The sequence below is a fragment of the Bombyx mandarina genome, chromosome 12 (assembly GCF_030267445.1).
Source record: "Bombyx mandarina strain Sakado chromosome 12, ASM3026744v2".
Lineage (NCBI taxonomy): Eukaryota > Metazoa > Arthropoda > Insecta > Lepidoptera > Bombycidae > Bombyx > Bombyx mandarina.
Genome location: NC_143219.1, coordinates 13622376 through 13635868, shown reverse-complemented (window position 1 = coordinate 13635868; position 13493 = coordinate 13622376). Strand labels below are relative to the sequence as shown.

Here is a 13493-nt window from a genome sequence, read left to right as displayed (position 1 = left end):
GGCGCATTTACGTTGTAGATGTCTATGGGCTCCAGTAACCACTTAACATCAGGTGGGCTGTGAGCTCGTCCATCCACCTAAGCAATAAAAAAATAAAAAAAACATTAATATATAATCATCTACAGTGGTTTTTACGGATGTTCCGTTATAACTACTGAACCATGCATCCAATAGATTTGAAACTTGGTATCCATATAGAAAATACATGTTCTTAATGGATAGGCCAATATTTATATGAGGGTTGGACTTCCTAATAGTAATAACAATAAATAAGAATGTTAATTTTAAATACCCAGCGAGGCGGGCGAGTACGGCTAGTTACTAATAATTACAGAACGATTGGCTGGAATAAACTCCATGATACCTTTAATCGCCCCTGACGGTTCAGGCGCTCAGAAGTTATCGAATCTATATTGAATTCCTGGATGTATATTGAAAGTAAATTGTTCTAGCAACGTATACCAGAAAGACCACATGCTAAATTCTTATCCATATGATTCAATCAGACGAATGGATCGCAACAAACAGACAGTTCTTCTGTAAACCTTCGCGGTACAAACTGCGAAGGCACTTGTACGATTTGGGACATGGAGCCGATCCAGTCCAGTTACTGGAGCCCATAGACATCTACAACGTAAATGCGCCATCCACCTTGAGATATATGTTCTAAGATCACAAGTATAGTTACAAAAAAGTAAAGGTAAAGTAAAAGACGCTCAGTCCCCAGAGAGCACATTTTTACCCAGAGAAGAAAGTAAGTCCAAAGAAAGTAATCTGGAGTAGTAACAACAGACTGGTGTCAGTCGCAGTAACAGGTGGGTAACTCGAAGCAAGAAGTGTATTGGCTCTTACTTCTAAAGACTATTGCTGGATGACATTTGCAAGATTTTTGCGGACAGTGCTTGGAAATAAATTAGAGGAGTGACACAAAAGCTCCCAAAAGCTGAGGAGTCAGATGACTTACTGCCCAGACTTTAAACTTCAAGATAAGATCAGTGCTTTTTTGTTGCATCAGTCTTAATAAGCAACTAGCTGACCCGGCAGACTTCGTAGTGCCTCAATCGATAAATAAAAGACCTAAATTTTTGTATAAAGTAAACTTTAAACAAACGAATGGAATCCGTCCGACGGGGGACACATCAAAGGAAAAACAAAATTGGTATTTTTATTTAACTCCGAGCATTTTTATATTTATCTACCTTTTAAACCTTCTCTGGACTTCCACAAATTATTCAAGACCAAAATTAGCCAAATCGGTCCAGCCGTTCTCGAGTTTTAGCGAGACTAACGAACGGCAAATCATTTTTATATATATAAGATAAAGAAGATAGTAAATATTGATTATACTAGATAGTTGAAGTTGGTATTGAGAGCCGGTTGGTAGCACCGTTTTGCCTATTTCTATCGCTGAACTGACCTGCGTTCTGCTTTGAAGGCTGGAACAGTCTAATAACTAATATAACTGGAGACTTCCGCCTCATATCTTAAAGTACGCCTAGGTATTTCTGGAATAATGCTTATTGGCTCCATGGCATCAACCGGTTGCTTGACACCAAGAGATATGAGCGCATTTGTTTTTTTCTGTTCAAATGTCCCAAAAGTTCTAATATGAAAGGCAGACTTAATTCAATGGTACGCAGCGGCTTGGTTCTGCCCCTGGCATTGCTGAAGTCCGTGGGCGACTGTAACCATTCACCATCAGGTGGGCCGTATGCTCTTCTGCCTACACGGGCATTAAAAAAATTAATAATACCGATACCCACAAGATCTTTTGGTCGTAATGTTGAATTGAATTCAGCTTTATCTAGTAAATTATTTAATGTTGATTTCAAAACTATTATCATACATTATCGTATGTATTAATTGCTTTAACGATGCTTAAGCCACAACACAAATGTTTGATAAAATTGAGAGACTCAGAAAGGCTCTCTTTAAAATTCTAAGGAAAGTTGACGACATTGAGAAACGAAGGTTAGTTCGTGTGCGGATTTTGAACTGATTCCAAATCAAAAAAGAAGACTCTCTCAACTCAAGCTGTGCGTTTTTATTGGCGATTTTTAACTATCTAAGAAATTAGACAATCAGAACGTATAATCCGATTATTAAATTATGCCTATTGCAATCACGCCTAAGGCCCGTATTTGCGATTGGCAGAGACTTGGCTGTACCCAGGCATTCGTGACGATGACTCACCATCAAAAGCCTCTAATACTGCAATGATTTTTTTAAATACGTTGCGTACCATGCCAACTTTGATTTAATAATATTTTTTATGCGTTTGCCGACTACCTACATAACTAAGTGCCTACCTATTTTTCACACTTACGTTATCTACTTAAGCAGGTGTTTACTTAATTTTGGAAATTGCCAACCCTAGCGTTTTTTCTATTCACCTCATACCTCGTGTCTATTGAACCCATGTGCGGGTCAATAGAAACAAAAGAAATGTATGCATTTTGTGCTGTAATTAAGGAATAAATGCCTTTTTTTTTCCTACCTAAGCTGGTAGCCTGGAGCGGCTATTCCAGCGTAACCGTGGCTAGTAGGTGAGCTCACGGGGCTCAGACCTGACGACGATGCTAACACGAACCCTAGCAACCCACTGAGAAGATCCGGCGAGAAACTCAGTGGGCTGTGTCTGAAAGTTAGTTTACTCGTCGAGCCCTTCGTCGCAAGCGACGGGTTCGACGAGAACGGTGACCGGTGCTTGAAGTGCCTAAAAGCACCGTTAGTGGATCGGGGGATCCGAGATGATGTGTTTTGGGCGACGTCGACTGCTTTCCATTCTGTCCGCAGGATCGGGAATGTAGTTACCGGCGGCCACGATGAGAGGGTTCTCGTGTCGTGCCGCTTTATCGAAGTGGAAATAAATGCCAATTTAGACGACTGAAAACTATTAAAATAGTCAAGAGACATGGTATAAGCCCAATATAATGTTCTTTTGACTATTGAAGGCATTTAAATAAAGTAAAGTTCAATATTGTGACTATTCACTCCGTTTTATGGAACCTATTTATTGAAGCGACAGCCGCTGTGCACCACGAGACATCCAAATCTCAATTGATTCGGAATAATAAATTGGTTGACCAGTAGAGAATGCCTTAAGCTTTAAGTCCGCTTATATACAAATACATAAAGCTTAATAAATAAAAGAGTAGGTTAGATTATACGACTAACCGGGTCATAGCGTTTATTTCGCACTAACTAATATATGAATAACAGTATATAATACATTCGTTGTTATCTTATAGTAAACAGATTTGAATACAAAGTAAGTGACGGCTCACAGTATACGGTGCACGCAACGCTGATATAAACTGCAAAGATGGAAATACTCGACAATTTATCTACTAGCGGAAGGGGGGGTGAAGGTTGAAACAATTTACTTCAAGTATCGTAACTTACCGGCTACATTTGCAGTATAGAAAATGATTTAGAACTGAGAATATCTATGTACGATTAAAATGCGAAACTTAGCCCCTGCTGTTTATTTGACTTTAAATGGTTCATAAAAACAACTCACTATACCCGAAATTGACGCTATATCCAAAGTCGCTATAACCGAATGAATTTTCTAGGAAAGTATGCTTTATATTCAAGGGACGTAAGTGTGACTTCGTTATAACCAAAAAGTCGTTATAACCGAGGTCGTTATTAATGAAACCCACTGTGACTTGTTGTATTCTAAACTTTTGTACTTATACGTTGCTTTATCAATTTTTTTCTTTCATTTTTATCATTATGCCCGTCCATAAGGCTCGTGAGTGGAAGAGAGAGCGAAATATTCGCTTCACCGCTCCGACTATTTATGACCCAAACTGCAGCGACAAAATAACTCTACTATAGTGTCAATGACGCGATTTATTCGTCGCACGTGCCAATCGTATAAGCCAGTGTGCTTAGTGCGAGTTTTTTAACGTTCTCGATAGCGTAAAAGTTAACTCATATTTGTATGGAGTGGGATCGTTTGCGTACGTTTGCCGTTAGGGACGCTGTTCCAACTGCATACTAAATTGGCTTAACTTTTACGCTATCGAGAACGTTAAGATACTCGCACTGAGCACACAGAATCGTTTAAACGAGAATGATCGTAAAATGAGATGCACTGGTTCCAATAATTTACTATGAATTTGCGGTTTCTGGAATTAATGTCTTGCTTTGATGTTTTTTTGAGAACTATGACATGCGCTTCAGAAGGTGTTTTGAAACGATTGTTCAGTGGTGGACCGCGGCTGCATCTCTCGCGTTACCAAAATGAGTGACGGCTTTGTTTTCAAGGTCCCGAAATACCCGGACTAGTGTTTTTGTTACCTGAATATCGCATCACGATCATCATTACCGATACTCATTTATTTCAATTATACCAATTTCTTCGCTTTTCGTGGCTCGAATTCATAATAGTTTTTTGTCATTATTTTATTTCCAAAGTTTCGAATGCTATATTATTATAATATATACAGTTCAATGAAGTTTTCAGTGCGCTTATATAAAGAGCAAGCCGTTTTTATATAGCAATAACATAATAATAATAATTACAATAATAATATAATTTAATAATACGTACTACACAGAACGGGCTCCGCTATTTCTCCCGATTTAATTTGTTATTCAGAAAGAATTAAGCATATTATTACATTATCCTTGAAAAAAGATTTGCTTACGGGATCACATTCAGTCCGTAAACATACAAAACGTAGATTCAAGGATCAGCGAACCCATTGTTGGATTTGTTATACCCGCCGATGCCCGAGTCATTTCATTTGAAATGGTATAACATATCCCAGTGTATCCCAGTTATCTTGGTGCGATATTTACTGGTGGTAGGACCTCTTGTGAGTCCGCAAGAGTAGGTACCGCCTATTGCGGCCGTGAAGCAGTAATGCGTTTCGGTTTGAAGGGTGGGACAGCCGTTAACTATACTAAGACCTTAGAGCTTATATCTCAAGGTGGGTGGCGTATTTACGTTGCCTATGGGCTCCAGTAACCACTTAACATCAGGTGGGCTGTGAGCTGGTCCACCCATCAAAGCAATAAAAATAAAAAAATCCATCAAAATCCGTTTAGCCGTTTTTTGTGATATTACTCTATTAATATTATTAGAGTACAAAATGGCTGGTGGCGTCTACATCACCTGCTTCAGCATCTTAAGTTCAACTAGAACTTTAAAAATAACAATAAAAAATAAAGTACTTATTCCAACCATAAATTCAAACAACTACAATTAAAACAATAATAAATTATGGAAAAATATCAAGGCTTGGAAAAGTTTACCTACTTGGTTCCTAATGCTTAACATCCCACATAACACAAAAAAAGTTTTCCAATCTCCGATAATCACATTAGCAGTTCAATGGATTAAAACAAAGCATAATAGTCTTAGCTTGAACGATACATAATATCACATCATTTGATATAGTACCTAATATTAACATACAGTTGAAGAATATAGCTTAAACAACAATAGCAATGAACACAAAGAGCGTATGTGACACATAACTGACCCTTAGATTTTTTTTGTATTTTTCAAGTCGACCATAATTATATTTTTGCGTGACATACATTCAAATTACAGCGGTGAATTTCGGCGAAAATGCCATGAACTTTGTACTGATTCACGTCTGATGATTTAACTATGAGTGAATATTATTGCAATATCAAATTCTCGAGTTAATTTAGTTTTGACCTGACCTGGCAGATTCATGGGGCCTCAATTTATAAACAAAAGACCTAAACTTTTGTATAAAATAAACTTAAAACATACAAAGGGAATCCGTCCGTCCGTCCAAACAAACCATATTGTTATTTTTATTTAATTCCGAACATTTTCATATTTATCTACCTTTTAAACCTTCTCTCGACTTCCACAAATAATTCAAGATCAAAATTAGCCAAATTGGTCCAGCCTAGTTTTAGCAAGACTAACGAACAGCAATTAATTTATATTTATATATTATATAAACTAGTGAAATCCAGTAACCTTTCTTGACTATCATGATAGTTGTGTGAAGCCTCATAGACACAACCCACTGAGTTTCTCATCAGATCTTTTTAGTGGATCGTGGTTCTAACACCAAATCGAAATACAGCGAAGCCCTGCTCTTGCTAGTATCAGTGCTAGCAAATTCTCTCAGGGTGACCCCTTAATCTCATCCACCGGTCCGTGAGTATCTGGAATAGTCTCTTAGGCTACCAGCAATTAAGTAGGGACGGTACTATGTTAAGAACTTCAATGAAGTGCTGACAATAACCGCTTAAAATTTCATCATAACCGGGCTTATGATTTAGAAATACTTAGAGGACAAAGAAATATTAATTTATTTATTAAGATCGTAGTATCCAAAATTCTAATCACATCTTAACCATTAAGACATTCTCTAAGAGATTTTCAAATTAGTGTTTTTAGCTTATGAGTTATGTCACCATATAGCATCAGAGACGGACGTTATGAAGTCGAATAAGCCACAAGACATCATTGATTTAAATGTCTGCTGCATAGCCTAGATTCATTTTGAATCGATTTATGTTAAGTTCACGGATTCAAAAATCATCTCGTTGAACGAAAATAAGAATTTAAATAAGTCCATGAGAAAATGAAAGTAAAAAAAAAAATTAAGCTTTTTTTTTTTGTGCAATTATTTAATGCAATCATTTTTAATACGCTTTTATTAGCTTCAGACGTATGTATGTTAGTATGTAACGGAATCTTTGAACATGATTTTGACCCCCTTCAAAACGTCGGATTAACTCGAAATTTGGTATAGGTACTTATTAAGGACCAATGGCAATTAAATAGGTATTAAAAAAAGTTGAAAAAATAGAAATTCTACTAAAAAATAAAAAAAATAATAGTTTAAAAAAACAAAACAAAAAAAGCGTGGGGTGCATGGTATCAGTAGTATAATAATAGTATAATATAAATATTTTATGAACAGATATAAGTAGAAGGGTTATTTCGATAATATCCTGAAAAGCACACCACGCTTTTGTAAAATAAAATATTTTTTTCTTACACTATCTTTAATTAAAATTAAAATTTATTTTCTATTTTTTAGTTGGATTTTCTATAAAGGCGTGTTGTGTTAGTTTTTTTAAACTATTATTTTTTAATGCAATCATTTGAGTCGTGAATCGCAGGGCGCTGGTATCGCGACATCGGTTACGGCGGCCATGTAAGTACTTGAGCGACGTGGGTCTAAAGTACAGCGCATACTGGAGCGGCTATGCTATCGAAGCGAAGTGAAGATATGTTTTTCTTGAAACAGAAACAGATTCTCATTTTTTTTACTATGTTATTGTTTATACTTTAAATTTAAATGAAGATTTGGACAAGGAACAAGGGATATATACTACTTCATATACATGTTATTAAAATCAATTTATAAACATTGCAAGCAAAAACGAATTGATTTTATTACCTTTGTAGTAGGCCTGAGTTCTTTTATAATTGCTGAGATGGGTTGACGAGCTCACGATCCACCTGGTGTTAAATGGTTACCAGACCTCATAGACATCTACAACGTAAATAACGCCACCTACCTTGAGATATAAGTTCTAAAGTTTCAGTTTTTACAGTACAACGGCTGCCCCACCCTTCAAGCCGAAAGGCATTACTGCTTCACAGTAGAAATATTCAGGGTGGTTGTACATACCCGTGCGGACTTACAAGACGCCCTACCACCAGTAACTACACAAATTATAATTTTTGCGGGTTTGATTTACATGATGTTATTCTTTCACCGTGGAAGTCAATCGTGAATTGTTAAGTATGTATTTGATTAGAAAAACTGGCATCTGCCTGCGAGATTCGAAAACCGGCACAGCCGCATCGCTCGATACGAATGCACCGGGCGTTTTATCCTTTAGGTCACGACGACTTCAAAACATCTATATATATAAAAATGAATTGCTGTTCATTAGTCTCGCTAAAAGTCGAGAACGGTTGGACCGATTTGGCTAATTTTGGTCTTGAATTATTTGTGGAAGTCTAGAGAAGGTTTAAAAGATAGATAAATATGAAAATGCTCGGAATTAAATAAAACTAACAGTTTTATTTTTCCTTTGATGTGTCCCCCGTCCGTCTTTTATTTATCGATTGAGGCACTACGAAGTCTGCCGGGTCAGCTAGTTATAAAATAAATATAAACTACACAATATATACGACTATAAAATTTAATATAAAATTAATTCATAGTGTTCATAGTTATATGAAATGCATTTTATATTTATTTCTTGACCGCAATGACCCGTCAGAGGTAATGGGCGTAAATCAAAGTCTGCACTTATCGCAATATCTACGATGGTTTCTAGGTAAATCTAGTGACGTAATCTATGTTAACCTTGTTTTATACTGGCTTAACTATACTATAGATTTTTGTAGGATTTAGAAAATATCGAGGAGGTATATTCATTTCAATATTTTTTGTTAATTTTTATATTTTTAAGCCCACATTTTGCCACTTTTATGCAAACCAAAAATTGCGAATTGTATGCGAATTTCAGTTTATTTCTTGTCTATTAACTTTCTATTTTTGTGTATCTGAAGTAAAGTTGTTGTATTCTTTGTACGAGGAGCACTGCTGCTTGAGATACAGGTTTTATCATCTAGTTCAAGCACAGATGCTCCACGGTGTTTTCCGAGCGCTATGACATGTCCTTCTTCAAACGAGGCTTGCGGAGAGTACTTTATGGTAGGCAGCGGCTTGGCTCTGCCCCTGACATTGCTGACGTCCATGAGCGACGGTGACCACTTACCATCAGTTGGGCCGTATGCTCGTCTGCCTACAAAGGCAATAAAAAAAAAAGATGCACATTATGATTGTGTGTCTACTTCTATGTTAATAATCTATATATATAAAAATGAATTGCTGTTCGTTAGTCTCACTAACTCGAAAACGGCTGGACCGATTTGGCTAATTTTGGTCTTGAATTATTTGTGGAAGTCCAGAGAAGGTTTAAAAGGTAGATAAATATGAGAACGTTCGGAATTAAATAAATATAACAATTCTGTTTTTCTTTGATGTGTCCCCCGTCGGACGGATTCCGTTTGTTTGTTTTAAGTTTATTTTATACAAAAGTTTAGGTCTTTTATTTATCGATTGAGGCACTACGAAGTCTGCCGGGTCAACTAGTAAATAAATAAAAATATATTTAATATAAAATATATGATAAAGGTACATGGTAGAGGTTTCTTCACGGGTATGAATGCAATTCTCGGTTGAAGTCTGTGTGTATGTTTGAAATAGATTTAGGGTGTGAGTAAACTTGTTTCTGGCTTGTATTTATTTTTCAGAATAGATCACATATTTTACAGTGATATTAATACATACATTTGTTTACAGCCTGTTGGAAAAAAAACCAACACACAGAATAAAATTCTCACACACCAAAAACCGTGAATATAGAATGGTAATTTACATATTATATGGGATTATAGAGGATACGTTCGTAGGTGACAAAATAAAAACATACTTTAGACATAGTTAGTAATAATAAGGTCTCTTTTACAATTTTTTGTCCATTTGACGACTCGTTTGCAAAAGATATTCGGTTGGATACCTATATATTGGAATCGTTTTTATCAATATGTATGTACCGATTTACCAATTTGATATGGGGATTGGGGATGATATGGGAATTGGGTTGCATTTTTTAAATCTGCGAATAGTGAACACGCGAATGAAGGAAGAGCGAATAAGAGCGAAATTTTCTTTATTTATTATGATTTTGACTGTGCATTTTGATAACTAATGATTTATTATAATGACGTCAACCTGTGATGAAATCAAATCATCATGCACTAATAAAAATGTTTTTTTCAAATTTGGATTAGAAATACTACCTTTTAGTGCCTCAAATATTTTGTATATTTATTATCATTGATTTTCGTTTTAAATTTAAATGAGTAAAGACTAAAATAACTAGTAGTTGTCCGGAGATACAGGTCCGTAACTAATGAAAGACATAAACAACACGATTATTTCCAAAAATATAGCTTTATTGATTTTTTATATTTTAGCTAGTAATACAACACAAGGTCGTGCGACGCCGTGTAGTTCGCATGTTTTGTGAGAAATTACCAGTCCGTTCCAGTTTCTTTGGCACGTTTCTTGTACCTACACGGCTTTAATAGTGAGCCTTTATGAATAATAAAAGACGAATAGAGGAATATATAAATGTAGGATTGGTAAGAACGGAACGTATGAAAAGAACGGAGCGTTAAGATGTGAGTGAGAGGAAACGGAATGAAAAGGAAAAGAGAATAACAGAGAAAAGGATAATTAATTTTTAATTATTATTATAACAACTGGTGGTAGGACCTCTTGTTAGTCCGCACGGGTAAGTACCACCACCCTGCCTATTTCCGCCGTGAAGCAGTAATGCGTTTCGGCTTGAAGGGCAGGGCAGCCGTTGTAACTATACTGAGGCCTTAGAACTTATATCTCAAGGTGGCGCATTTACGTTGTGGATGTCTATGGGCTCCAGTAACCTCTTAACAGCAGGTGGGCTTCGCTCTAATATATAGAAACCAGTATAAATCGGGCAAAAAAGATGAAATTAATTTGCTAGTTCAGTTTGCTGTTTAAGCGGTTATTTTTTTTTGTTTCGAAGTTACGGACATTTGAGCGGAACCCTTGAAAACTAGACACACATATATTGTTACGCCAGTAAGAGTATCGCCGAATAGTCGAACGAATATCGAAGGATCTAGTAGCATCTAGAACTTTTGAGAAGAACAACGCCATCTATTGTCAGATAGCGGAAACACAATACTAGAGATGTGTGAAATATTCTCGATAATTCTAGGGATGTGGTATCGACTATAAAAGCGTTGCAGAGATGGCACCCACTCAGTAATCGGAACTACTCGAAGCGAAACAGAGGCTACAAGCGAATTGAGAATTTTAAAGTGTTTGTGAAGTGTTTTAAGTGTTCTAAGTGTTGAATACAGTTTTTAGTTGTACTTTGGTGGAAAATTTATTTATCCCGAGCCCCAGCGTGTAATACTATACATACATTGTTTCTGGCTCCAACATCAGACCCCAGTTCGATGAGTCGCTCCACGAACGATGTCCGGTTATCTTTGACCGCGTACATGAGCGGCGTCATACCCGTAGCCTGAAAAACAAAATAACACATTAACTTCTTTACTGAAATTTATAAGCAAAAAACCATATCATATATATCAAATTTTCTTATTAAACAAGCAAATGACCGAAAGGAACTGATGATACATATAATCCGTTCGACGAACCAAATTGGTAATGAATTATATTAATACGTCGCATAAATTAACAACTAAGAAAATAATGTGCCTTATTAACACGTAATATTAATATTAAAAATATTAATATTAAAAAATTTAAGAGTTTGTTTGTTTGTTTGTTTGGTTGAACGCGCTAATTTCAGGAACCACTGGTCCGATAACATAACGCTAAAACCAATATGAGCGGAGCACTAATAAAGAATGTTTCCAAATCGGGCTTACTTTCCTTTGGAGAGCTTACGCTGCGTGCGTTGCGGAAACGGTTAAAGTTTCGCTCTAATAATGTATGAGGGAATTCCTCCCCTTTATAAGCTCTAAAAAAAGTCCACGACAGCATATCTCTATATTTTAAGGTTCGCTCACTTTTTTTATGCTAATAAGCCATATTGTTGTTTTCACTTCATAGACTTAAATCTATAAAACATGGCACTTAATTTGAGTGAGGGAGCTCGAAGCGATTCTAAGCCATCTGTAATTACGGTCTTATTTATGTTTGCAATTCCTAAATGTGCATGCAGAGGTTTCGTTCTAGATAAAAATCTCGCTGTTTTAAAATTCTCGCTGTTTTAAAATTTGGCTTGATTTCGACAAAGATACGGTGAAATTTTATGCGGAAAAGCGCTTATGTTGTAACCGACTTCAAATAAAAGGTAGTCCTAAATTTTAAATTCCTTTATCGTTTTTTAGCACGAATACAACGACATATGGTCGAAATTGAAAATGCATTTAAGTTTTGTTATTTCGATCCTTCAATCTAGGTACATCTACATTTGCTTTGTCACAGTCTTGCTCGCCTGTAAAGGCAAACAAATTATTAATCATTTTATTCTTTGGTATTAATTTATTTGTGACTAGCGGCCCGCTCCGGCTCCGCTCGAGTCTAACAAAAATTTCAACGATATTTGACGTTGTTTTATTTATTTTAAATAAAAGAACACTTATTGCGGCATAACTATAATAGTTAGACATATGCTGTCGCGATACTTTTTGTAAATAATAATGTGTTCTACAAAGTCGTAGTACATTATTTTATTCTTACATCAATAGTTTTTGCTGGGCACGCGATGTAAAGAATATTTTAGGTAATTTTTTTACACCTTGGGTTACATTATTGGAGTTTTAGTAATTTCTCTAAATCCCTAAATTAATAAATATCCCTAATTAAAAAAAAAAAAGATTATAGCCTATGTCAGGGAATAGTGTAGCTTCCAAACAGTGATAGAGTTTTTAAAATCGGTTCAGTAGTTTCGGAGCCTATTCAATACAAACAAACAAACACATCTTTCCTCATTATAATATTAATATAGACGACTTTCGTCTTAGACCTGAAATTTAGTAATGCGCGGCGGATGGAGCGTGTATCATTTCGAACGAATGTAATTTCATACAGTTAGCGGAATTCCAGTGGGGCGTCGTTCAAATCATTTGCCATAATTAGTTTACTTCATAGCTGGTGCAGAAAGAGGTTAATGTATTCAAGTAAATGTCATATAGGTTAGTCCTCACTATTTGCTGTTTTTTTAACCTGTATAATATAGTCTGTGTGCTTAGTGCGAGTTTTTTAACGTTCTCGATAGCGTAAAAGTCAACCCAATTTTGTATGCAGTTGGAACAGCGGTACTTTTTTTTTTTTTTTTATTGCCCTTGTAGGCAGACGAGCATACGGCCCACCTGGTGGTGAGTGGTTACCGTCGCCCATGGACTTCAGCAATGCCAGGGGCAGAGCCAAGCCGCTGCCTACAAACAGCACACGTAGGCAGACGAACCCATTCCATACAAATATGGGCTGACTTTAACGCTATCGAGAACGTTAAAAAACTCGCACTAAGCACACTGTACGGCTTCACTGCGTCTTAACGCGTTCACTGCATTTCGAGGTCATAATGAAGTCGTCGTGGCCTAACGGATAAGACGTTTTTTTTTTTTTTATGATTGAGAGATTACTGGTGGCCCGAAGGCCTTTCCAGTTTCACCAGGACAGGTGGGCGAGCAAAGGCTCAGCCAGGAGGGGTGGGATTTGCTAACAGCTGCCCGAGCGCCTCCGAAGGAGACCTAACAACTCAAGAGCAATTGCTTCGCGAATGAATCTACTACCGGATCGGAATCGCGACCCGCTGAGAAGATCCGGCGAGAAACTCAGCGGGCTGATGCATGGGCTAGGTTGCACGTCGACCTCTTTGTCGAGTTCGACGAGTACGGTTACTGGGGTCCCTAAGCCTGCTCCTAGTAT

General features: G+C 36.6%; 1 protein-coding gene across 2 annotated transcripts in view; it reads right to left on the bottom strand.

Annotated features, from left to right (window-relative positions):
• nompC (no mechanoreceptor potential C) overlaps window positions 1–13493 on the bottom strand; it is a 77883-nt gene that overhangs the window by 32476 nt on the left and 31914 nt on the right. For both annotated transcript variants that reach the window (XM_028184454.2, XM_028184456.2), the window contains exon 2: window positions 11014–11115. In XM_028184454.2, the coding sequence (XP_028040255.2) occupies window positions 11014–11115 (102 nt within the window). The remainder of the gene's footprint in view (window positions 1–11013; window positions 11116–13493) is intronic.